Source organism: Typopeltis vanoorti, chromosome 4, assembly GCF_054136105.1.
Source record: "Typopeltis vanoorti isolate ZY-2024b chromosome 4, IOZ_Tvanoo_1.0, whole genome shotgun sequence".
In the NCBI taxonomy this organism is placed as follows: Eukaryota; Metazoa; Arthropoda; class Arachnida; order Uropygi; family Thelyphonidae; genus Typopeltis; species Typopeltis vanoorti.
The window spans coordinates 28529914-28555797 of record NC_143552.1 but is presented as its reverse complement, the minus strand read 5'-3'; the positions used below and the strand labels follow the sequence as shown (position 1 = coordinate 28555797).

The 25884-nt window shown below is 37.7% G+C and overlaps 1 protein-coding gene across 1 annotated transcript in view; it reads left to right on the top strand.

The window, feature by feature from the left end:
- LOC150107184 (uncharacterized) overlaps positions 1-25884 on the top strand; it is a 646985-nt gene that overhangs the window by 5136 nt on the left and 615965 nt on the right. The window contains exon 2 of the mRNA XM_090391664.1: positions 12953-13137. Within this exon, the coding sequence (XP_090247790.1) occupies positions 12955-13137 (183 nt within the window). The 5' untranslated portion in view covers positions 12953-12954. The remainder of the gene's footprint in view (positions 1-12952; positions 13138-25884) is intronic.

Genomic DNA, 25884 nt, shown 5'->3' with positions numbered 1-25884 from the left:
TCTGGTACTGGAGCTGTGATTACTTGTTTAGACGAGTAAAGGTTCTCATAAAACGTTTTTACTATTTTTTCCATTTCACCTATATTTGTCTGTCTGTTTCCTTGATTGTCTATGAAGGCTGACGGTAGTGGTTCTTTAGATTTATTTCTTTTTCTACTTTTTTTTAGGCTTCTGCCAATTTTGTTGTTCTATATGTGTTATAGTCATCTTTGATATTTTCCCTCAGTTGTTGACAAATAATTTTATATTCTAGACGGTCTTTTCCTGTATCTTTGAGTAATCTTCTTTTCTTCAATAGTTCTATTGTTCTTGCTGATAGGCGTTCTCTGGTCTTAGGAGGAAGTTCATACGAGGTTCTTTCTTTGCAATTCATTAATTGATTGTTAAAGTTTGTTAAATCTTCGTCGATGTCATTTTTTAATTTCCAGTCGGTTTCTTCCATATTTTTTCTAAATTCTTCTGGGTTTATCTGTTTTGAGCAATTTTTATGGTTGGACTGTGCTCGTATGCATTCTTCATTTTTTTTGTGTATTTTGAGTGTGGCTCTTATTGAACGGTGGTCTGAATGAATGTCGCAGTAGGTTTTCCCAATGACTTCGACATTTTTTATTATTCTTTTACAATCTGTTAGGATGAAATCAATTTCATTTCTTGTCTCTCCATTTGAAGACTGCCAAGTACATCTTTTTAAAGAAGCTATTCATAATGTAGAGCCTTTCTGCTTCTACAAATTCTGCCAGGAGTTCACCTCGTTCATTTCTTTCCTCTTTCCCTCACAGTCCAATGTATGTTTCTTCAATAAATCCTGTACCAATCTTTGCATTGAAATCTCCACACACTATTGTGTATGTTGTTTTTTCCAGTAATGTTTCTCGTAGGTGCTCATAGAAATTTTCTATTTCTTTTTTGTCAGCTGTTGAGGTGGGTGTGTAGGCTACTATTATTTTTATTGTTATGGATTCTCCAAGTTTTAATTTTAGTGTTCCTAGCCGTTCAGAATGGATTGGGCAAGAAATAATATTTTAGTTAGCTTTTCGTTTATGATGAAGCCAACTCCTCCAGCCCTTGTAACGTTATCTGAAGCTCCCAGGAAAATTTGGTTGCCATTTATTAATTCAGAGCTTCTTCGGGTTTCACAAATAGCAAGGACATCAAAGTTTACATTTTGCAGTTCTTGAAGCAGGAAATCAATATGGTAGTCAGAAGACAGAGTTTGAGTGTTGAAGGAACCATAAATAGGGTTGGATTTCCAGATGGTGGTCTACCTTCCTCTGCAAGATTCTTAGCACTCCCTGCTCTTGCAAATTTCTCACCACCACCTTGGTGGGATTGCAAAGAGCCACACAGGACTGGGAGCCTTTTTTTTTCTTCTACTTGCTGGCATCTTTACAGTGGTCTACAGCACTTCTCCTGACCATGGTTCTAAAGTGTGCCTTTGGTCCATGGCTCCTTATTCATTATTTGGAGCTGCCCGCTTGGGCTTCCCTCATCCGCCATCCAAGGGACGCGCTTGGTAGAGGTGAGGTCCCCCCCCCCAATCAATCTGTTACCTGTCAAGAATCCAACATTGCCATATCTTATATTTCTATTTTCTAAGGCACTTTTTACTGTATCAATCCACCTATATCTTGGTCTTCCTCTGGGTCTGTTTTCTGCCAACCTGGCAAAGAACACGTTTTGCTAATCTTTCCTCTCCCATTCTATTTAAGTGACCATACCACCTGAGATTAGCCCTGCTAACACATTCCTGGATGCTAACAATATTAAGTTCTTTCCTAATATCCTCCTTTTTAATATGATATTACCACTGATGCCATCTGTTCACCTCTCTAATCTTTCTATGTACTCTCATGTCTGTAGCCTCTAGTCTTTGGTCAAGTGTTTTATTTCTAACCCAGCTCTCAGATCCATAAGTTAAAATTGGTTTGAACACTGTCTTGTATACAGCTAATTTAGTGGAGCTATATGGTGGGTGATTGTGGCAAACTCAGGAGGCAGGTTGCAGTGATATCATGGAACGAGGAATTGCATGGGAAGGAAATCAGTGCTGCTTGGTCTCTACTCAGGAATTATCTGGCAGAGACATTGACTAAGGTGTATTCCAAAGGTCATGTGATTAAATGAGGTAAAATGGATGACTGAAGAGATGGAGTGTTCATTCTGGAAGAAAAAGGCATTGTAAAGGAGGCACAAGATGAGTCAAGATAATCAGTTACATGAGGAGTGAAGAGCAACCAAGGAAGGTGACTCACTTAGTAAAGGTAGCAAAAGTGAGTATGAGCAGCAATTAGCAAATGATGCCAAAAGAAATCCTAGGCAGTTTTTTAAAAAAATTTTTTTTTTATATGTGGCCACTTTAGTGAGTACAGGTGTGGCAAACCCGAGGTACCTGATGCTGGACCATGCCTTACTTCATGTAATATACATCTGTTATATTATCTGTAGACTGGTCCCTCCTCTTCCTCCCTTGCTTCTTTCTTTCTTCTCCACTTGCTCCTTCCCCTGAATGCTATTACAGTATTCGAGGGGAATCTTTCCTACCTTTCTATGTCATTTCATCTTGCGCTAACAGGACATTATCAAACACTGTAACATGATCAGACCATCAAAAAATGTTCATACCACATCGTCCATCGCACGGGTTAACAAGGGATGCATTCGGGTTTTAGGCAGAGGGACCCGTTTGAAAAATAGGTTACAGTCTCCCTTAGACACCACCCCTCAGCACTCTGCTAGAGGAAACTTCATCAATGGGCCCGCTACCCATTTGGGGAGGTGTTTAGGGGCAGCGCAAAGAAATGGTTCTGCAAAAGGACAGAAACGGCAACAACAACGGCACCAGACTATGGCTTTAGGCAACTGGAACATCTTCTCTCTGACAGGGAAGGAGTTGGAACTGGTTGAGGAAGCCAAGCGCTACCGGCTAGACTTAGTCGGGCTTTCTTCAACCAAGAGGAGAGGCTCTGGAACTGTCGACCTGGATAAGGGGTGGAAGCTCTACTACTCTGGTGTGAGCCCAACAATGTCTGCTCAGGCGGGTGTGGGGATACTCACAAGCCCCCAGCTGTCAGACTGTGTTGCTGAGTGGATCCCATTGGGGGACGGGTATGTGTGTTAAGGCTTCAGATGAAAAACCGTGATTTGGCTGTGGTGCAAGCCTATGCACCTAATCTGGAGTCAGAATACTCTGCCTTCCTAGAGGAAGTGGATGCTGCTTTTGACAGGGTGGCAGAAATGGAATCAGTCCTACTAATGGGTGACTTCAATGTGCACATGTTGGAACAGATGACCAGACATGGAGGGGTGTGGTTGGGAGGAACGGTGCCCCAGACCTTAACGCGAATGGGTTGAAATTATTGGACTTCTGCTGTACTAACAGCTTGTCCATAATGAATGCCTTCTTCCAGCACCGAGAAGTCCATAAGTATACCTGGTACAGGGATACACTAGAACAAAGGTCTCTGATTGACTTCTATATAGTCTCAGCAGACCTATTTTCCTCAGTGTTGGACGTTCGTGTGAGAAGAGGGGGCACAACTGTCAACTGACCACCACCTTGTTGTGTGCACTCTATGGCTTCAGAAACCAGATGCTACCATCAACGCTGGTAGGCCTAAGCAGCTATACCGCGTGAAATGGGAGACATTGGAAAATGAGGCTGTGAGGAAGAATTTTGCAGATGACATTTCCTCCAGGTTCAAAGAGATTCCCAAGCATACTGCAGATGTTGAGGAGGAATGGAAGCTGTTCAGAACAGCTGTCACTGCCTCTGCACTCTCGTGGTGTGGCAGAAAGCGGCTTGGCATGACAACGGGCAGTGAGAAAAGGACACCTTGGTGGAACCAAGAAGTCCGAAAAATTGTCCATGCAAAAAAGGAGTCCTACCTAACATGACTTAGAGTCAGGTCACCTGAGATGCGTTTGCGGTATGCTGAGGCACGAAAAGCTGCTGCTAAGACAGCAAAGCAGAAGGCTTGGGAATCCTTTGGAGAAAGATTAGACTCATCCTGTGCAAATGCAAACAAAGTATTCTGGCAGACCATCCGCCGCCTTCGAGGGAGGAAATCGTGCATAGCAAGGGCAATTAAGGCCTCTGATGGTGCACTTTTAACAACCGAGAAGGATATCCTCCATGGATGGAGGGAATACTTTGAGAGCCTTCTTAACCCTGGTGGCCCAGCAGTTGTGGACATCCAAGAGGTGCAACCATTGGAAGTTCCTCTTGCAGCTGTTGCCCCCCCCCACAACCCAATTAGAAAGAGTGGGCCTTGAAGATGTATGTATGTATATATGGCCAGTAGAAGGAAGAATGATTATGGGAGGATGATGTTTGTCATTGATAATGGTAGAATGATGAACACTGAGAGGTAGTGGTGGATATAGAGGTAGATATAGTAGAGGTGTTAAATGAGTTCAGGAAAGTATTCCATCCTTGTGATCATAACCTAATGCAGAACTTAAGAGCAATGAGAATGAGGAACCAGTGATGTGAGTGTACAGGAGGTATATCAGGAATTGAGTAAACTTGATGTCAACAAGGCCATTGGACTTGATGGTGTATCACCACATATCTTGAGGAAATGTTCCAGGAAGTTAACATTCACTCATTTTAGTTCCAAAGGAGTGGAAAGAGGGTAAATTTGTTCTGCTTCATAAAGGTGTGATAAAACTAACGTTATGAAATATAGGCCAATCTGCTTGGCTGGAATTTTGGTCGAGGTGTTGGAGAAACTAGTGAGGAGAAGAATTCAGAACAGGGTTGACAGCAGCAAAATTCTCTTTAATGGATAGCATGGGTTGGCTAAAGGAAGATTGTGTTTTAAGCAGTCTGCTTACTTTTTATAATAAGATGACCAATATGTTGCGCAAGGGAGATGCATATACAGTAACATATTTAGGTTTTTGGAAAGGCTTTCGGTAATTTGCCAAATGACCAGTGTTATGTCAAAGTTTCAATGTAATTTATGCTTAATTAGTTGTTTACTTAAATCTATCATATATAGGATTGTTTCCTCTTCGGATACTGGCAAATTTATATTTTGCTGCACCAGCCAGTATCCTATAGTAGAAAAGATCCTTACTCAGGGAGACAATACTAGATTCTTAGCTTTCTTACACAATATCTTATTTAAACTGCCGTATAGATTCAGATTATTGCAGTCGTGACCAAAATCTATATTTATATTCACTCTCTAAATCCTTCCCGCCAAAATAGGTTCTAATTTTATAAGTGGAAGTTGGAATCGTAATCAGGCAAGACTCAGGTTCAGGTAAATATGACATGTTTATTGGAATATCTAAAACACAATACAAAATTCATACACTCGATTATGCTCAATACTACCAAATAAAACTCGAACTAAGAGATTAACACATTCTAAACTAATTAAATCTTATAAGGCATGCTAAACACAGTAACTGCACATTGGGATATAGATAGCAATTGATATGAAGTTAAGCTAAATTCCTTTCAGTAGTATTATTCGTAAGAGAAAACTAACAAACATTCTAATGTCACTGAGATGCTAAATTCTACTATTCTTATTGCATTAAATTAATCCTATCACATACAAAATTACAGTAGACCTGTTCCAAACAATTCTTCTTACTCTCAAAGGAGGTTAACTTTCTAATTTGAGACTGTCCACAGAGTTCTTTAGAATACAGTTCTTAATTTCATATTCGTAAACAATCTTCTCTCTTCTAATGAACTTTCACACAAAATTAGAGTAATTGCACCTTACTGAGCGTTTTCCACGTTGTTCTGCACCACGTGTATGTCTGTATACTTCTCATCTATTGGCTGTCCATACGACAACGTAGGGTTATGCTATCTTCATTCCTTCTGTCGAAAAACGGACTCAAATCTTTGCATTTCAGGAACAACTCGATGGGACTTTTCAGCGACATCTTGATTCTGCTAGGACTGGAATTTTTACCTTCAGCTTTGCATAGAATCCTACTTCATTTTTAGAATGCTCGCAGTCCGACATCTTATCACAGACTTCATCCCCCCCCTACGTGAAACTGCTCGCTAACTTCCGAACCACCAAAACAGGGAAACGTTACGACCAGAGAGAGAGTGTTCCGATACAGGCTCAACCCATTATATTCTTCTATAGAGCGCCCTCTTTTCTCAGTCCCCTTTTTGCACATGGCCCTTATCTTTTCACCCCCTTTGGGTTCATCCTTCGCTTTTATGACGCTGTTATACTTGGATTCACAGAATACATGGCAACGTAACTTTCTGAGTAAGCTATAGCCGCTAGCGTTACGCTGTACATGTGTAGCTTTATCCAAGAATTATTACTTAGTAACTTTTTAGATGACTCGCAGTAAGTTTTACATAGCTTAAGTGAGGCTTAAATTTAAATCAGATTATCTCTCTTTTTAGACATACTAAAAATTGAAATCTTAATATAATCACATCAGCTTAAATATAAGGCACTTGAAATAAAGAATACAAATTTTCAATAAAGTGAACAAGTTTCACTTTTAATTACAGCTGATGTGCAGGTATTTCTCTTTGTCAGCAAGTTTTATATGTTAGATTCCAAATGAATGATATCTATCCAAGATTCCTTCATTTAGGATCTAACACCAGCTAGTAGCTAAATTGGAAGAGATGGAGTTGGATAGTAAATTAGCATATTGGATTGGAGATTGGCTGTCTGATAGGTATCAGAAGGGTTTTGTGTGAAGAAGCAATGTCCCAGAAGAGGAAAGTCACTAATGGAATCTCCCAGGGGTATGTTTTGAGACCATTATTGTTTAATTTATATGTAAATGACATTGGATAGGACTTAAATTGTGATATACAGTTGTTTGTAAATTATGCAAAGTTGGGGAGAGTTATGAGAAGTAGAGCAGATGTAGCCTTGCAAGAGGACTTGAGTAGATTGTCTGAATGGGCAAGTGTGTGTGGGGATGTCAGTTTAATGTTGCAAAATGTCAAGTTTTAAAATTTGCTGGGATGCAAAGTATAAGATTGGTGGGGATATCTTAGAGGAGGTGAAGGAGATGAAAGAACTGGGGATGATGGTGGATAAGGGCTTGAAATTTTATGGGCATTTTGCTAAAATTGTAACAACAATGATGTGGAGAAAATTGACATGTAGAAGTAAGGATGTTATGATTCCATTGTACAAGGCTTTGATTAGACCTAATATTACTGTGCTTGGATTTGGTTGCCTGCTTTTTAAAAGGAGGATGAGTTGTTGGAGAAGGTTCAGAGACAATTCATTGAGTTGGTTTCTGGTCTCTGGAATGTGGAGTATGAATACAGATCAAGAGATGCAAATCACAGAGCCTAGTCGATAGAAGGAAGAGGATGACATGATTGAAACATATAATTTGTTAGTGGGTAATTACCAGCTTAATGTGGATGAGATTTTCATATAATGTCTGGAGACAGGGGTTGGGGGGGGGGGGGAAACAAGACCATCCCTTGAAGCTGTATAAGGAGGGGTGAGGAGTAGATTTCTTGCATGGTGAGTGGTGGATGATTGTAATACAATGCCTAAGAGTGTAGTGAGTGCAGAGACAGTGAATACAAGTTTCAGTAAGGAAATACCGTGAGTAGACATATTACTAACTATTATAATAACGGAATTAACTCACGTAAATTATTCTTTATTCGTAGAATTTTCACCTTAGTATCAGAGGCATCATCAGTATAGATACAAGGCTAATTAAACAATAACTGTTATATTCACGAAGCGCCACCTAAGTAGCTAAGGTTAAATTTCCTAAATTTATTTAATTATTATTATTATTTATTTATTTTTTAAATTATTTAAATTTAATTATTTAGTTATTTAATTATTATTTAATTATAATAATTAAAAAAATAATATATATATATATGTGTGTGTGTGTGTATGCAATTATATGTTAGGAAAGATTTGCTGCTTTATAAAGTACTTTCTCCCACAAGGGGGAAAGACGTAGACCATCGGATCTGTTTAGGTTAGGGGAGTGAAGTAATGTTTCACATGTTTCTTTGTATAGCCGTTCCATTAGGAACCGACTTTTGTGAATGACTTTTGTCTTGTTCCACTTAACTCTGTGTCTGGTGTTGATGGCATGTTCTGCAATTCCAGACTGTTCGGGTTCAAGGTACTGGATGTACAATTGGTGTTCTTCTAACCGGACCCGAGCACATCTTCCTGTTTGTCCGAAATATGATAATCCACATGAGCAGGGAATCCGGTAGACACCTGGATAGCTGAGATGTGGGAGCTTGACCTTTGGAGACATTAGGAATGTGGAGATTTTTCTGATGGGTCGAAAAGCCATACAGATATTTAGTGGTTTTAGCACCTTTGCTATGATCACCCAAAAATTTTACAAGAAGAAGTTAGATATGCAATAAAACAGAAGAAAAACAATAAAGCACCAGGCATTGATACTATCCCTACTGAACTGTGGTAATATGGAGGCAGCATATCAATAGAATATTTAACAACCCTATTCAATAAAATACTACAAGCAGGAGAGATCCCCAGATGACTGGAGAACTGGAAAGATCATCCCAATATACAAAGAAGGAGACAAAAGACTAGAAATTACAGACCAATCAATTTACCCCCTCCCACCTACAAAAAATATTCATAAGAATTATACAAAATAGACTAAAAAACACCTATGAAGAAATGATAGGCATAGAACAAGCTGGTTTCCGAGGAAACTATTCAACAATAGACCAAATTTTCACATTGCACCATCTAGCAGAGCTCAGCTGAGAAGACCATAAAGAACTATATTGTTGTTTTGTGGACTTTAAACAAGCTTTCGATAACATCAACAGAGAAATCCTTAAAATTCTACTAGAAAAAGCAATAGACAAATATATAATACAGTTTCTGATAAAATATTACTCTAAGACAAATGCAATAATTAAAAAGGACACACTCACAACAGAACCCATAGAGATCCAAAAAGGAGTAATGCAAGGATGCCCATTATCCCCATGCCTATTCAACATATATCTAGAAGAAGTTGTAAAGAAGGCAATAGACAATGAGCCTGGAATCAATGTCAATGGTTTAAACATAAATAATATCAAATATGCAGATGATCTTGTCCTTCTTGCAAGAACCCCAAATGGACTACAAAAGTTGATCAACAAGCTAAACGAAACCTGTAAAACATATGACATGACAATAAATATACAAAAGACAAAAGTGATGAAAATAGGGAGGAACGGAACTACCATCTCAGCCACCCTAAACGGAGAACAAATAGAACAAGTAGACAACTTCATATACCTTAGATCAAAACTAACAGAAACAATAGATGAACTCAAAACAATCAAACACAGAATAGCGATAGGATGGACCACCATGGGAAAATTACAGAAAATCTGGAAAACAAACAAGGTATCTAAGCAAGCCAAAATCAAATTATATGAAGCAATAATTATACCAACAGTCATCTATGGAGCAGAAGCGTGGACAGTTAAAAAAAAGAGAGGAGAAAAAACTGCTGGCATTTGAAATGAAATGCTTAAGAAAAATAAATAGAACAAGTTGGATAGAAAAGAAAACAAACATCACAGTCAGACAAGAACTATTGTATAAAACGACATTAATAGAAAAAATTAGAAAACAACAACTGAGATGGTTTGGACACACTGTACGCATGGACGCAGACAAACTTCCTAACGTCCTAATCAATACTTTTCCAACTGAAAAAGAAGACCCGGAAGATCAAGAATTACCTGACTGAAATTAATAAAGAACATCTCGGGATGCAGAACATATAAGGAACTTTTTCGAACAGCAAGGAATAGAGAAGACTGGAAGATCCTGCTCAAGAGAAGACTCGACCCATCTTAGACGGAAGAGAAGAAGAGCACCTTAGCTATGCGTTCACTAACCCCGTGTACATAGGGGATAATGTTAGATCCTGAATGGAGTATTTTCTAAGAAGTTCAATCAGAATCTAATATGAAAATTTTAACTAATTTAAAATAATACCTGCACGCCAGCAGAAAGTAATAAGACCTTGTTTGTTGTATAAGAGAATGCGTATTAATATGTGAATTGTATTAGAAATATTTGTAGTCAAAAATGGAAAACTAAAGTAGAGAATTGTGTACAAATTAATGATTCCATGTAAAAGAAATATTAGGTTAAATATGTGTCTTATCAATCTATCTCAAATAACGTAAATCGCCAGACAGTCAGTGTGTAACAGTGCAAAGGTCGCGTCTGAAATGCATGTATCGATCGTAACGCCGCAGGCTACAGCGTAGACAGCACTCAAAGACAGCACCTAACAGCACTAGGGAGAGTAGGGATCATCTTAAGGGCATTAAAACTAAGGGTCGTGCGAAAAAAGGGATACAACAAAAAGAGGGTGCTAGAACATGGGATATAAGGCAATGAACACCATATTGCAAGGCTTTTTGTCCGGATTTCATCTCAAGGATTCTTGACTGGTGGTCGGGGAAAGGACGAGCCAGGGTTCTATGATGTTGGATAGCGGGCCGTTTTCCTGATTATGCTGAACAAGATTCCACGCGGAGCCGTACGCGAATCACCAGCCTATGCAGAAATTGAGCCAGCAGCTGGATGTCCCATCGGAAAGGAGCGGAGATAGCCCTCAGTAGCGTAAGAAAATAGTTCGAGTCCGGCAGCAGTAGAAAGGACGACGTAGCCAAAAGCCAGGCGCTGAGATTGCTGATCGAAGGATGACCAGAACAACATGTGGTAGTTAATAGACCTTCGGAAAGAACTGGATAATGTAGAGATCTTTGTTATATGTTATGGAAGTGATAGAAGATTGAAATCTATGTTTGATTAAGTAATGTGGACAATCCTTTAGAGAACTTGGATAAGATTTCGTATTTGAGACAGCAAAATTCTGTTGGACAAAGAATTGTCAGGAACGAATCTAATTGTATGTGACTGAAGTAATAAGTGTATTTTGTTTAGTAGATAACCTTAACTGAGAAAGCAACAAGTTGTATAGTATGTACTTTATGAATAGCATGCATGAGAGAATCTTAATTTAGTTTAATATTGTCATTGCTTTCTATTGTTCTGTGTGATTAACAATTTGATCTGTTTAGGTGAACTTGATTAATTTAGAATTGTTTAATAATCTTAGCATGAGATTTAACTTAGCAAGAGATTTAGAAGTTTTAGTAATTTGATTCAGTTTAGTTGTAATTGTCATTTAGTTCCAATAAACATGTTTTATTGCATATGCCTGATTCATGCCTGAATTTGAGATATCAAATTACCACTTATAAAATTAGAACCATAGTGGGAGAAATTTTAGATATATAGGTTTAAGTAATAGATAATTGGTCACAACTGCAAAGTACCGGTATCTATTTAAGTGTGTGTTAGAGTGTATACCAGTGAATCTAGAAATATTTCTCTGAACTTTAATAAAATTCCTGTTATAGGATACTGGCTGGCGCAGTATAAATATAAATTTGCCATTATCTGAAAAGGAAATATCCCTAGGTGGAACCTAGTTAGGCTATACACAAGAAAAGATAATAGAGGTTAATGAAGTATATAAAATAAGAAATTAGAGAGAGAAGCAACGCAGACAGACTTCCTAACGTCCTAATCAATACTTTTCCAACTGAAAAAAGAAGACCTGGAAGACCAAGAATTACCTGGCTGAAATTAATAAAGAACATCTCGGGATGCAGAACATATAAGGAACTTTTTCAAACAGCAAGGAATAGAAAAGACTGGAAGATCCTGCTCAAGAGAAGATTCAACCCGTCTTATACGGAAGAGAAGAAGAAGAAGGAGAGCACCTTAGCTATGCGTTCACTAACCCCGTGTACATAGGGGATAGGTATACGTTTAGGTTCTTCTGTACTTGAAGAAGATACTGGAGCACGACTACTTAAAGCTCTTTTTATGAAGGACTTCTTATAGCCATTGGATATGAAGGAGGAATTAATATACTGTAATTCTTTTTGTAAAAGTTCTTCTGAAGAACAAAAGGAGTTGTCTCTATGAACTAGTGTTTTTATAGTACCTATAGTACCTATATATATATAATAGATATATAATATAATATATATAATCTTATAACATATAAGATTAATATAAATGATGAATATAAGCAAGTCATCATTATTCATTATCTCAGTCTTCTCTTTTATGTAAAACCTGTTGCATTTTTATAAAATCATAATAGTTGAGCAGAACTAGCCTGTACCAAATACAATTTTTTTTTAGCTTGTAAATTAGTAAAAGTTTAGAAAATTATTTTTTGATAGAAGGACATCATACTAATCTGAATATATCTGTCTTGCTAACATTTATACTAGAGATGTATCATGCTTTTAATGTGAATCCTATCAGGAAAAAGGTTAAATTGATGTTATTACCATAGTTGGACTCGATATTAGATAATCTGGAAACTGGCTGCTGTGGAAACAAAGCGTGGAATTTTTTTCACTGCTTATCTTCAGTGGGCAAATGGCAACATCCCATATGGACATGTTATCATTAATTTTTCAGTCAAGCCCTATTTCTCATTGACATTATCTGGACTTACATAGTTTTTCTTCTGTATTTTCTGTATCTATTAAATTAATCACAGCATGTTCCCTGCTCTCATTTCCTTTCTTACTTGTCCTTTAATGGACATTTCACTGCTTGAGATTTCCTGAAATAGCTACAGTTAATAGACTGGCTGCTGTAGCTGATCCATGGTAAACCCATTCTCCAGCTAGCATCATGGATCATTTCTATCTTGTTGCTTTGACATTACATTTCATAGCCTGTTGTCGGAATACTTTTTAGTGTAGTAGCTTGTTCATAGACCTCCATTTATATTTTTATTCTTATATGTAATATAAAAAGTCTTGTGTACGTTGTATATAATAAAAAGTGAAGATGTTAAATATTAAAATACAATTTATATATATATGTTAATTTTTAAATTTATTTTTTATTTAAATATAATTTAGTAATGGCTCAGTATGTGGAATCTCCAGAAGTTGAGGTATTTGATCGAGAATCTATTGTTAATATTGATACTGATATCAAAGAGAAGCTTTTAGATAAGTTCATAGAAGTTAGTCATGAAAGAATGAAAGTATATTTAAGAGTCCGACCACTATTGAAGAGGGAGCTTAGCATAAATGAGGAACAGGTAATTTAAAACTTCTACAATTTGTGCTACTATGCTTGATGATTTTATTTATTTATTTTTTTTTCTCGTGACTATACTGGTATAGCAATGGATGTTTTATTACAAAATTTACCTTATAAAGGATTATTTATGATATCCAAAAAATAAAGTTTACTATAAAGAAGGAAATAATGAAACACAAAATTATTTTCAAACAGCTGACCGGTGTCTTAAAATTTTAATTTTTAAACTCTTTCCATTACTAACATTTATGAGAACAAGGATCTTTTCTTAGAAAGTCCTTATAAGTAAGTTTCTCGTATGGTCTGTCCTTTCACATCTGTGGATGCTGGCCAGTTTTTAGTATGATAGATTAATCTTCTTCCACTGACTGCAAATGTATCATGTGCAGAACTGGCCATTCCTTTGACCAGGCTGTTTAATATGAGGCTCAGAACAGGGAAGATTCCACAGGAATGGAAGGAATGTATGGTAATTCCATTGCACAAGGGTGTTGCAAAGACTGATATATCCAACTATCGACCAATTAGTGTCTCAGGAATAGTGGTGAAGATTTTGGAAAAATTGGTTAGGTGTCACATTCAGAAATGTGTTGACAGTGAATCTCTACTTTGCAATGAACAACATGGGTTCACTAAGGGAAGGTCATGTTTTCTCAACTTGCTCACATTCTATAACAATGTTACCATTGAAATAGACAAGGTGAATGGATACACCATGATACTTTTGGATTTTGCTAAGACTTTTGATAGAATACAGCATGGAAGACTGTTGCATAAATTGGGATGGCAGATTTTTACAGATATGAAAAATGTGGTATACAGGGGATGTGAGTTTGCAACATTTAAGGAATCCGAAGCATTGTTGTTTTGGCTTGTACATCCCCTGAGACACTTCCCAAGTGCGGCAGTAGGCAGCCTCCTAGGGGCGATTCCTGGACACCTTCAGGTGACCGACTGGCCTGCTATGCTATTCCTCCCTTCCAGGGTTAGCAGCCCTGGTAGGGTTAAGTTTCCTCACTTGCAATAACTCATCAGAAGAAGGCTCCGACTTTTATAGGCCAGAGCCAGGAAACTCGTCGAGTGTGATTCCAGATGTCTGTTTCTTGTTTGGAGGTGATCCTGCCACCCGTCCCAGTGGCGTCCTCAGGAAGAAAGTTAAAAGAAAGGACTGTCATCAAGCCTTTCTTCAAGTTCTCATCATGCTTGTTCCGGCAGTCAAGGAGTTCCAAATCTCAGACACTTCATATGTCAGGTCGGCAATTGTGCATTCTCCACTGCAGTCGGCCTTGGCATGCATCGCACCTCGGAACATCCAGCCGAAGCGAACGCTGCAATAAGAACTGAGATCATCAAAGCACGTTGGACTGCCGAAAAAGAAAAGCTCCTCACCGCATAAGGTGTTGCCATGAAGATCTTTGGATGCCATCAGGTGTCATAGATTGAAAGCAAGTTACAAAGCCTTAGTTCAAGAATTGGCAGCCCATCTGCCACAGGTAGGGACAGGTAATATCTCCGTATCTCCTTTCCTGCCTCTCCATCTTTCAGCCACCATCCTACTGTTGAAGAAGAGGCTTTGATTCTCAGACTGACATCTCTAGATGATCCTCCTCTTCCAGAATATATTCATCAAATTCTTAAATCTTTCATCCAGGCTCATCTTCTGGGAATGGATATCACAGATCAATTAAATGACTACCTCCATGCTGAATTCTCCAAACACTTGATGCCTCGTCAACATCAGCCTGCGTCTCATTCTACAATGACTTTGTCAAATAGGAAGCAGAGGAAGAGGGCCTATGCGGCTATGCAGGCCCTCTATAAAAAGAATAGAGGGTAATGCGCCAAAACCATCCTTGATGGTGCTTCCCATCTACCTCTAGCAGACTTACATGATGATTTTGTTAGATTCTGGAGTACAGTCTTTTCTGCTCCACCTCCACACTTCCCTGATGATGACCATCCTATGATATTGAGGCCCATTCCTGCCCTTGAAATATACTAGCCTGTCTCTATCCAGAAGATCAAAGCAGCTCTTCCATCCAATTTCTCTGTCTCCGGACCTGATGGCTTTCCTGCGTCTAGGCTTTGGAAGGTGCTGCTGAAGATTCTTCAAGACTTATTGGACATTCTCCTTTCCAATAAAGCAATACCACCATACCTACACACTTTAAGAACTATCTTCATTCAGAAGAAAGAAACTTGAAGCTGTGCATCAGACTTGAGACCTATTATCATCTCCCCTGTGATACGTAGACTCTATCATAAAATCTTAGTTAAACGACTTCAGCAACATATACAACATGATTATAGACAGAGAGCTTTTGTTCCTTCAAGTGGCTGTGCCAAGAATATATATCTTCTTCTCTTCTCTTCTCTCTGATTCCCGCCACCACCTTAAGTCGCTATATGGCGTTGCTGGACCTCCAAAAGGCCATAATAGTGTCTCCCTTTCTGTTCTCCTTCGAGCGCTGTCTATTGCTAGATGTCCAGAACCCTTTCTTTCCTACGTTATGGAGCTATACTTGGGGAGCTTCATCACTATCACTACAGGATCCCGTGCGACTTCTATTTCCGCAGTACAGGGTGTTCGCCAGGGTGATCCTCTTTCTCCCCTTTTCTTTAACTGCGTCATAGATGAGTTTCTTCACTCTCTTCCTAGCCATATAGGCTACTCTCTAGCCGCTTCTCCCTTTAATGCTATGGCCTTTGTGGACGATCTTATTCTTGTAGCCTATATTAAGGTAGGCTTGCAGGAATTCCTTGACTGTTCAATTGACTTTTTCTCTATTCGAGGCCTTTCTATTAATGTAGAGAAGTCCTGCTCTTTAGCTTCTATCCCCCTCTAGTCATGACAAAAAGCTGAAGGTCGAGACTATAGAGTTTTCCCTGCATGGGAGGCCGTTGAATGCTTTGACCATCCTGGAAGAGTGGAGATACCTCGGTATCATGTTCACCCCAAAGGGAAGGTCTTCTGTTCTAGAAGCTGGGATCGCTTCTTTGAGGAAAGCTCCTCAAAGACTGTTTCTCTTTTCCCACTATCTCCTACCTTGTTTTTACCACAAGTTGGTGGTTGGTAGGACATATATCTCGGTACTGTCCCAAATGGACAGGGCTATCCATTCAGCTGTGAGATCATGGCTCCAACTGCAGTTGGAGCCATGATCTCACAGCTGAACACCCCCCTACTGCATATTTCCATGCGAGGGCGAAGGACGGCGGGCTCGGGTTTCCATCACTTACATGGGTGATCCCACGCCTTCGGCTGTCCAGAATTGCAAAATTAGAACTATCTTCTTCCTCTATCTGCAGAGAGGCTTTCTATAGCCCATTAATACAAGAAGACTTTAGCCGGGCTGAAGGCTGGTCCCATTATCAAGGTACCTTAATTGAGTCAGCACCTGCAGAACACGAGACGGGTATCTCTGCTGCACTCTTCTGTAGATGGTGCTCCTTTAAAAGAGTCATATCTGGTGCCTCCTCAGCATGATTGGGTAAGGGAAAGCACAAGACTCCTCCCTGGGTTCGAGTATATTGACCTTATCAGGACGACGATCAATGCCCTACCCACTCGAGCCCACACAGCTCGATGGGATAGTGACCACTCAAACTGTAGGGCTGGCTGCCACTACAGTGAGTATTGTCTCATATAGCCCAGTGTTGCTTCTGCACTCATGGGGTCCGCATGCAGAGGCATGATGCTGTGGTTTCCATTCAGAACAACCGCTTTAAGAACAAAAGTTGGAACACCACGGTGGAACCACGTTATAGGACCTCCGCAGGTTTGCGTAAGCCAGACTTAGTGATTAAAAGAGATGGTGATGTTTGGGTAGTTGATGCCCAGGTGTTGGGAACAGGGTGCCCACTAGCCTATAGCCATAATAATAAGGTAAACTATTATAAGAATAACCAAGATCTAGTTACTATGGGAGGAGTATGAGGCAACTCTGAGATTTACCAGCGCCACCATCTCTTTACATGGTATATGGAGTGCAGATAGTTATAATGACTTAAAACAGCTTAGGTTTATGCAGAGGGATATAAAAGTTCTTTCCTTGAGGGCCTTACAGGGCACACTGGTGGAATGGCGTTGCCACCAGAGAATGACTACAATGATAACTAGAACAGGCATAGGATAAAACACTTGTAAAGGCTTAGGCCTATATCAAGTCTGGACGAGATGTCTGGACATGATGTAAGGGTAGTACTGCCCATAACCAGTACAAAGATTAAAAAAAAATAATAATAATAAAAATAAAAAATAACTAGTGGTGTGTCACAAGGATCATTGCTTGGTCCACTTATTCAATCTGTACATTGAATTCAAATCCTTCCCAATATATTAATGATATTGGGAAAGATTTGACAAGCAACATACAGCTATTTGCTGATAATGCAAAGATAGGTAGGGTAATCAGGAATGCTACTGATATACAGTACTTGGAGAATGATTTGAATAGGCTGGAATTGTGGGCATGTGGAAAGATGGATGTCAGTCAATGTCATTAAATGTAAAGTCATTCACTTCGGCATGATTAGATATTATCCAGTGTCGTATTATATTGGTAAGATTAGGCTAGAAGAAACTGATGAGGCTTAGGGATCTTGGAGTGTTAATAGATAGAAAGTTGAAGTTCAGCAGCCATGTGGCGAAGATTGCAAATACAACTCAAAAGATAATTGCGATGCTGAAACGAACATTCACATGTAAAGATAAGAAGTTATTTTGCCTCTTTACAAGGCCTTAATAAGACCTCACTTGGACTATTGTGCGCAGGTTTCCTGAGTTCCGTTGTGATTCTGATATATTGGCGAGGGTACAAAGGAGAATGTTTAAAATTATATCAGGATTTTGGAATACTGATTATGAAAACAGATTGGGAATTTGTAGACTGCAGACACTAGCAAACAGGAGAAAGAGGGGAGATATGATTTAGACTTACAAACTTCTGAAAGGGTCATACAGGATTTCAATTGATGAAATTTTTCAATTTATGGAGGGCGGGAGTAGGACTAGAGGGCATCCTTGGAAGCTGAGAATGAAGGCTGCTAAAAAGGGGGTGAGGGCTAGATTTTTCTCTATGAGGGTGTTGCTTGATTGGTGTTGTGAGTGCAAGCAGTGAATGAATTCAAGAATAAGTATGATTGATAGCTGGTGTGTGTAGTATGTGGCCTCCCTCGATGAGTCTCTGACTCTCTGGAGGTCTCTCTTAATATTAGTAATAATAATAATAATAATAAACTGGGCTCTCTCTTAAAACAACATAGAATCAAAATGAACATTAAAAATACATCCAGTACAGACAACTAAAAAGCTGACAAGCACAGCATGCTTGGGAAGAAGAACATTTCATCAGATGGAAGAAAACAATTCTGATTGAAAAATCCCAGTTTAAAACACAGAGGGACTTCTTGGAAGCGACATAAGTTCTATAAAACATAGTTAACTGCAACAAAGCTGATGATGCTCTCTTGCATAGATTTTGATGCACAATCATATCTTCACATCAGAATTAACAACAGAAATCAAAATCACAATAAAGAGTGCCACTCTCACTCTCTTTGCATATGAAAAAAAAGTCTTCCAGAAAGGTATTTCACAGATAAAATTGAAAGTTATCTAAAAAGGTAATGTTAGAATTGCAATCAATTTCCTACCAATTTATATACTTAGGAGTGTACAAGCAAGACATAACATGCCATACCTAAGATACTGAATGAGATTCCCAATCAGAAAGAAAAAATGATGCATAAAATATTTGTTGTGGCAAGCTTGGCATATGTATTGGATTGCTATTTGGAAACTTTGCATAAAATCATTTAAAGAGGGTCTGATTATTACATTGTTCTAGACTGTCCATGAAAGGAAGCCTGTCATCATTCATTGTACTTTCAAGGACAGTGGCTGCAAAATACCCCACATTTGGTCTGTCCATACCTCACAATCATGAGAGTTATTCATGATATTGAACTAGGTCAACTTTTTACTTAAGGTCATTCCACTCGTTGTTTTCATCACTGCTAATTAATGATCTTTCTTAAAACAATTTTTTGTTTATTTAACAGTATCAATTCACAACGCTGAATATAAGAAAATAATTATTATTTATTTAATTTGCTAATACTTTGCTGCTATTATATCCAGTATCTTCAGAGCATAAACATAGTTGGTCACAATACATGAAACTGAACAATTTGGTATAACAGCAGGACTAGTTTAAAAAAAAAAATTGTAACATATAATGCAAGGAAAGTTCTAATTGGCTATTGTTAGTGCCATAACGATAGTGGCTTTTGCCACTACTGTTATGGCAAGTCAGATCAGATGCTGCACATGATACCACATGATAAGTGATACGCAGAAGTCATTATAAATCAGAGAGATTGTTTATGGAATTAGCAGCAGCTTAAATCATTCTTCACACCTGAACAAGTATGGCCATATCAATTTACCAAAAATCTTGGAGACAAACAGAATTAATACTTGTTTTTTTTTTTCTTTATCCAACAACAGATGGTGCCATTGGGACTTTAGTTCATTGCATTGTCTTTTACAATATTTTTTAAACTAGTCCCAGTGTTATGCCAAATTGTTGACAAACTGTGTTTGTGCACTGAAGCTGCTGGATATAATACCAGTGAAATGTTAGTAAATAAGTTAAATAATAATAATTTTCTCATGTTTGGTGTTGTGAATTAATACTGTTAAATTAATTGTCATGTACTGCCAACATATAAGACTTTCTATTTGTTTAAGAATTCTTCATGGAGATGATATACTCAAGGCACAGCAATTTGGTAAGTGGAAGTTAAAATTAGCATGGCAGGCAAACAGGTTAGTTTTCTTAAAGGGGAGCTGAGACACTAATGCAATACCAAACTGTGTCAAAATAAAAGCAAGTTTCATTCAGCCAAGGCCCAGCATACTTACAAATGGGCTAGTTCAGCACTATTGCATGAACAGATTAGCGCTATTTGTGTGGAGCTGTCAAAAATAAATGCAGCTATCATCACTTTATATGAAGAACTATGTGATGTTTTAAACTTGTCAGCATCTCCGATGCAACAGCAGATAAAGAATTCAATAAAGTCAAGAGCCAGCATCAGAAAAAAATAATCCACATCCTCCACTATCATAGTGCTATGGAACAACTGCAAATACAACAAGATTACATCATTGTCAAATTATCATCTGTAGATCTAATGGATGAAGCTGTCAATGTGTTAAGTCGAAGACATAGCCTTATCCTGTTGGAGGTTTAATGGAGTATTGACAACACTAGGAAAGGATTAAAAACTAATTTTAATGCTTCTAATATTTCATCTCAGCCACTGAAACAGTTTCAGGTAGTACCAATAACAGACACACACACACACACACACACACACACACACACACACACACACACACACACACACACACACACACATTACTTAATGAAGCACGTGAGTGATTCTAGTCATATCTAGATGATGCTCATTCTATGGGCATTTGTAGGTGGCCTAGGACTAAACTAAGATCTCTGATGATTATTGTTTCCCAAATTTTCATAAATTTTATGCCTCTGTATTTGTTTAAATTAGGTTAATTTCGATATGTAGCTCCACATGTGAGAGGTGTACATGTTCACTGAGCAAGTGAAATTTTTTCAGATCATTATTTAGTAGTCTCTAAAATATAAATACTAACAAAATGGAGAAAGAAGGTAAATAAGAAAACACAAGAAATAGAACAAGTATACAAAGTATATCTATTACAAGAAGAAAACATTAGAATGCTATATCAATCACAATGAACAGATTTCCTAAGAAAAGTCCTAATCGATGAAGATATAGAAGAAGAATGGAAAACATTAATAAAGTTAATCCATAAAGCAGCCTCTGAAGTACTTGCAAAGAAAAATAAAATATTAAAAAGAAAAACATTAAAAATCTGGAACACAGATATAGAAAATGCAATAAAAGAAAAACAAATGATATCCAAATCACTCCTTCAAAAACATACAAAGGAAACAGAAGAAATATACAAAAACAAACAAAAGAAATATAGCTAAAACATACTATAGAAAGTGCACTAAGATTCTTGGGACAGATTTATTAATAAAATAGAAGAAGAATGGAAGACAAGACATAATGCGCAAAATATTAAGGAAATGAAACAACGAAGAAACACATACAGCACAAATCAATATAATACAATAGGAACAATGTATAAAACATTGTAATTTATAGTATGACCCAAATTTAATAATAGAGAATAATAATGAAGAAATCAGCACTGATATAGAACCAATTTTATTGGTTCTATATCAGTGAACTAAAAGAAGCAATAAAAGTATCAAAAAATAGAAAATCAACTGGATTATATGGCATAAATACAGAGTTTTGGAAATATGGTGGAGAATGTTTACATCACAAATTCTTAAAATTAATAAATAACTGTTGGAGGAAATGTGAGGCTCCATCAGATTGGTTAAAAGCTAAAGTTATATCTATATTTAAGAAAGGAGATAGAGATGCTTGTGGAAATTGCACAGGAATGAGTTTATTAAATACAGGTTACAAAATTTAAAGTAAAATCCTGAATAAAAGACTTAGAAATATTTCAATAATCTACTCTCAGAAGAACAAAATGGTTTCAGACATAGATCATGTATAGACAATATTTATGTGCTAAAACAAATTATTGAAAAAAGACAGAATTTAATTTAGAGACACATATAGTCTTTATAGATTACGAGAAAACTTTTGATAAAATACACAGAGAAAAACTATGGAATATAATGAAAAAAAAGGATATCCATTACATTTGGTACAAATTATATCAAATTATAAAGTTTATATCGAGATACAAATACAAAAATATAACAGTTAGATAATAAATTAACAGAAGAAAATGAAATACATCAGAGTAAGAGATAGGTGTAGCGTATCCCCAACTCTCTTCAATATATATATTGATCAGATTATTAAAATATGGAAAACAAAATAAAACAAGGTATCCAGTTAGCCAGAAAAACTATACAATATTGTATGCAGATAATCATATTATATTACAAGACAATGAAGATGATCTTCAAAAATCAGTTTATGAATTAAACAAAATAAGCCAACAATACAATTTAAAAATTTCACAAAAGAAAACAAAAGTCATGACATTTAAAGTTGGGATCATGTTAGATCAAAAATAGTTTTAGAAATTAAAGTAAGTAATAGAATAGATGACACAGTTTAATTATTTAGGCTGCATAATAACATATCTAAAAGATAAAGATATGGATGAGATGAAAAAATAAAAAAAATTTGGAACATCTATGGAAGAATTAAAAGGACACTGGAAAAAAAAAGACGAGAAACTCAGCTATAATTTTGTAAAGTAATAGCTACTCCCACTCTGTTATATTGTTCAGAAACATGGATGATTAAAAAGAAAGATGAAAGAAAATACAAGCTTTGGAGGTGAGATTTTTAAGAGCAGTTAAAGGATGCACAAAATTGGACCATATAAGAAATGAAGACAATGGAACTTATTTGTGCAAATTTGTACAGCTTTGTTCAATAAATGCACATTTATTTGCAAAGTCACTTCCTGACCTAAAGAAACAGTTAACAGACTCAAGCCCTTTCATGTTAAAACACCCAGGATATATGGAGCATCAACAATTGACAAACAAGGTATACCCTTATGCTCTATTGTGGATAGTATAAACAGTCCCACATATAAACTTTCTAGACATTTAGCCAAACTACTAGCCACTCTCACAAACGATTCTCCCTCTTTTGTTAAAAAAATTCTACCCACCTAAAAAGTATTTTAGAACACCACACCAAGTTCAGACATAATGGTGAGTTTTGATATCACTTTACTAGGGAGGCCCTAAACATTATGTCCACACAACTATACGACATTCTCACAGTATCTATCATACCTTGCCTTGAACTCACTCACCGTCATAGCACTCACAACAGACTCTGGCAGCTTATTCCACTCATTTACCACTCTAAAAGTATAGAACCCAGCTCTAACACCCTTGCTAACCACACTCTTGCCCAGCTTCCATAGGTGTCCCCTAGTTTTCCCACCACCTGATCTCAAAAATATCCTCTGAATTAATCCTATAGAAACCCTTTAGCAATTTGAATGTCTCAATCTATCTCCCTTTTTCCACCTATCAACTAATTTCTGCAACCCACAAATCTTCAACCTGTTCTCATAAGGTTCATTTCATAGACCTGCTATCATCTTGGTCACTCGCCTCTGGATTCTCTTCACCTCCTCCCCATCAAGAAGAAACCTAGGTGACCAAATCTGGGCACAGTAGTCGAGATGAGGTCTTATCAAGGCTCGGTACAGAGGTACAATAACTTGTTCGTCTCTGCTTGTTAAAGTATTTTTCAGCAACCAAGTGATTTGATGAGCTAATTTAGCCACTTTTGCAATGTGCCCCCTAAACTTCAACTCCTTATTCACCAACACTCCCAAATCCCTGGCCTCGTCAAACTCCTGGAGTACGGTTCCACCAATGTGATATACTGCTGCTAATCTTTTCACACCAAAATGTATAACCTTACACTTTGCCACATTAAATTGACATCCATTCTCCTTAGCTCCATTCTCCAAACTATCCAAATCATCTTGCTAAATTTTGACATCCTGTGCACTCACTATTGCTCTATCCAACTTTGCATCATCAGCAAACAAATGAACACTTCCTCTCAGATCCTTACCTATATCATTAATGAACAAATCGAAAAGTAGTGGACTCTACTCCTGAATAAACCACTCTCTGATATCTCTCTCCATCAACCACCCTCCTATCCATCTTACCAACCTTATATCCATTCCCTTATGTTGTAGTTTACGGATTAGAATTCCATGTGATATCCTGTCAAATGCCTTAGCCAGGTCAAGCAATATCACTGTAAACCCATTACCCTTATCCAGTTCAGCCATCACTGTGTTATAAAACTTGAGCATGTTACTGAGGCATGATTTACCCTTCACAAAGCCTTGCTGTCCCCCATACAGTATCTCATTTTCATCAATCCATTCCTTTATTTTTCCCTTGACTACTTTCTCCAAGACCTTGACAATGACTCCTGATGTGCTGATCGGTCGGTAATTTGCAACAGTGGTCTTGGATCCTCCTTTATGCAGTGGAACTATTTTCCCCTCTTTCCACACCTTCGGGACTAAACCAGACCCGAGATTCAGATTAAACAACATGGTCAAGGGCACTGATAATTCTTTAGCCGTTTCATGTAAGATCTGTGCCTGTATATCATCCAATGCCACAGATGTATTCACATTAAGGTTCTGTAATAGACTATTCACCTCCACTTCATTCATCACAATTCCCATATAAACTAATGGTTCCTTCATTTTTTCAATGTCACCACCTGGATGATGTACTCTTGCAAAGTGCTCGCTCAGTAATTCCACTATATCGACTGATTCAGTGACCTCCTTACCATCGTCATTCCTTAAAATCATTTTGCCGTGCACAGTTTTTTTTTTTGCTTGCAGCATATTGAAAGAATTGTTTGTGATTCTCTTTGGCTTGCACAGCTAGTTTCCTTTCATAATCCGCTTTTGCTTGTTTTTAGTACACTCATTACCCCTCTGGCCTGCACTTTATACCATTCGTGTGCCTGCAGGTCACCTTTTTCTTTAAATTCCTTCCACAGTTGTTTCATTTTTTGCAGCTCAAGCTTAATGGTATTATTCATCCATTTAATCCCTACTTGTTTTACTATTCGGAACCTAGGTATACAATCAGCCATAACCTCCTGTAAATGCTCCTTGACTACATAGAACACTTGGAAAAGCTAGCTATCAATATAGCTATGCTCAAACCAAGGCTTTGGCTACACTACTTGATGATGTGTTTGCTATTTGGGCAAACACATCATCAACAGTTTCTCTCACTTATGTCACACCTTCTTGGCCAATGGCTATAATCCACATTGGATACATTCCTGGCACATTTAAATACCAGCACCCAAAAATCCCCTTTACAATGGAACTGGAAGCTAATGATTGTCTACCTTTCCTGGATACACTAATCACGTCTTCCAGATGGTTCCTTATCATTCTCGGTTTATAGAAAACTCACACATACAGGGAGATTTACACAAACAATCACACCATCATCCATCTCAACAATATGGTATTCTAAAAACATTAAGACCCACAGAGCTAGAGTGATTTATTCCGATGACATTGCTCTCACTGCTGAACTCACTCACTTACGTCACACCTTCTTGGCCAATGGCTATAATCCCCATAAGATAGACAACATACTAAATGCTCCCCAGAACCTCTCCCCCCCCATTGTTTACCACAGAAGACTAAAACAAAACTCTCACCATCCGATGCATTAAAGGGACATCTGAAAAGATATCTAGAGTGCTTAACAAACACCAACTATGCACCGTATTTAAACCATATGTGAAATTGGCAACTCTCATCCCACCCAAGGACAGAATCTCTCCTTTGAATGACAGAGTCTACCTTGAAATGTAGGAAGCCAGCTGGAGTAGATAATATTTGACAAGAAATGCTTAAGTGTGGAGGTATAAAAGTTTTGCATTGGCTACACTGCATAATTCAGACCTGGTCAGAAGGTCAAAGTCCCAATCAATGATTGGAGTAGAATTCTCATAGTACCCATCTATAAAAAAGCGAATAAAACTGAATTGTGCTTTATATTGCTCATGAGCATGCTGATCACCTTTTTGTTTATAT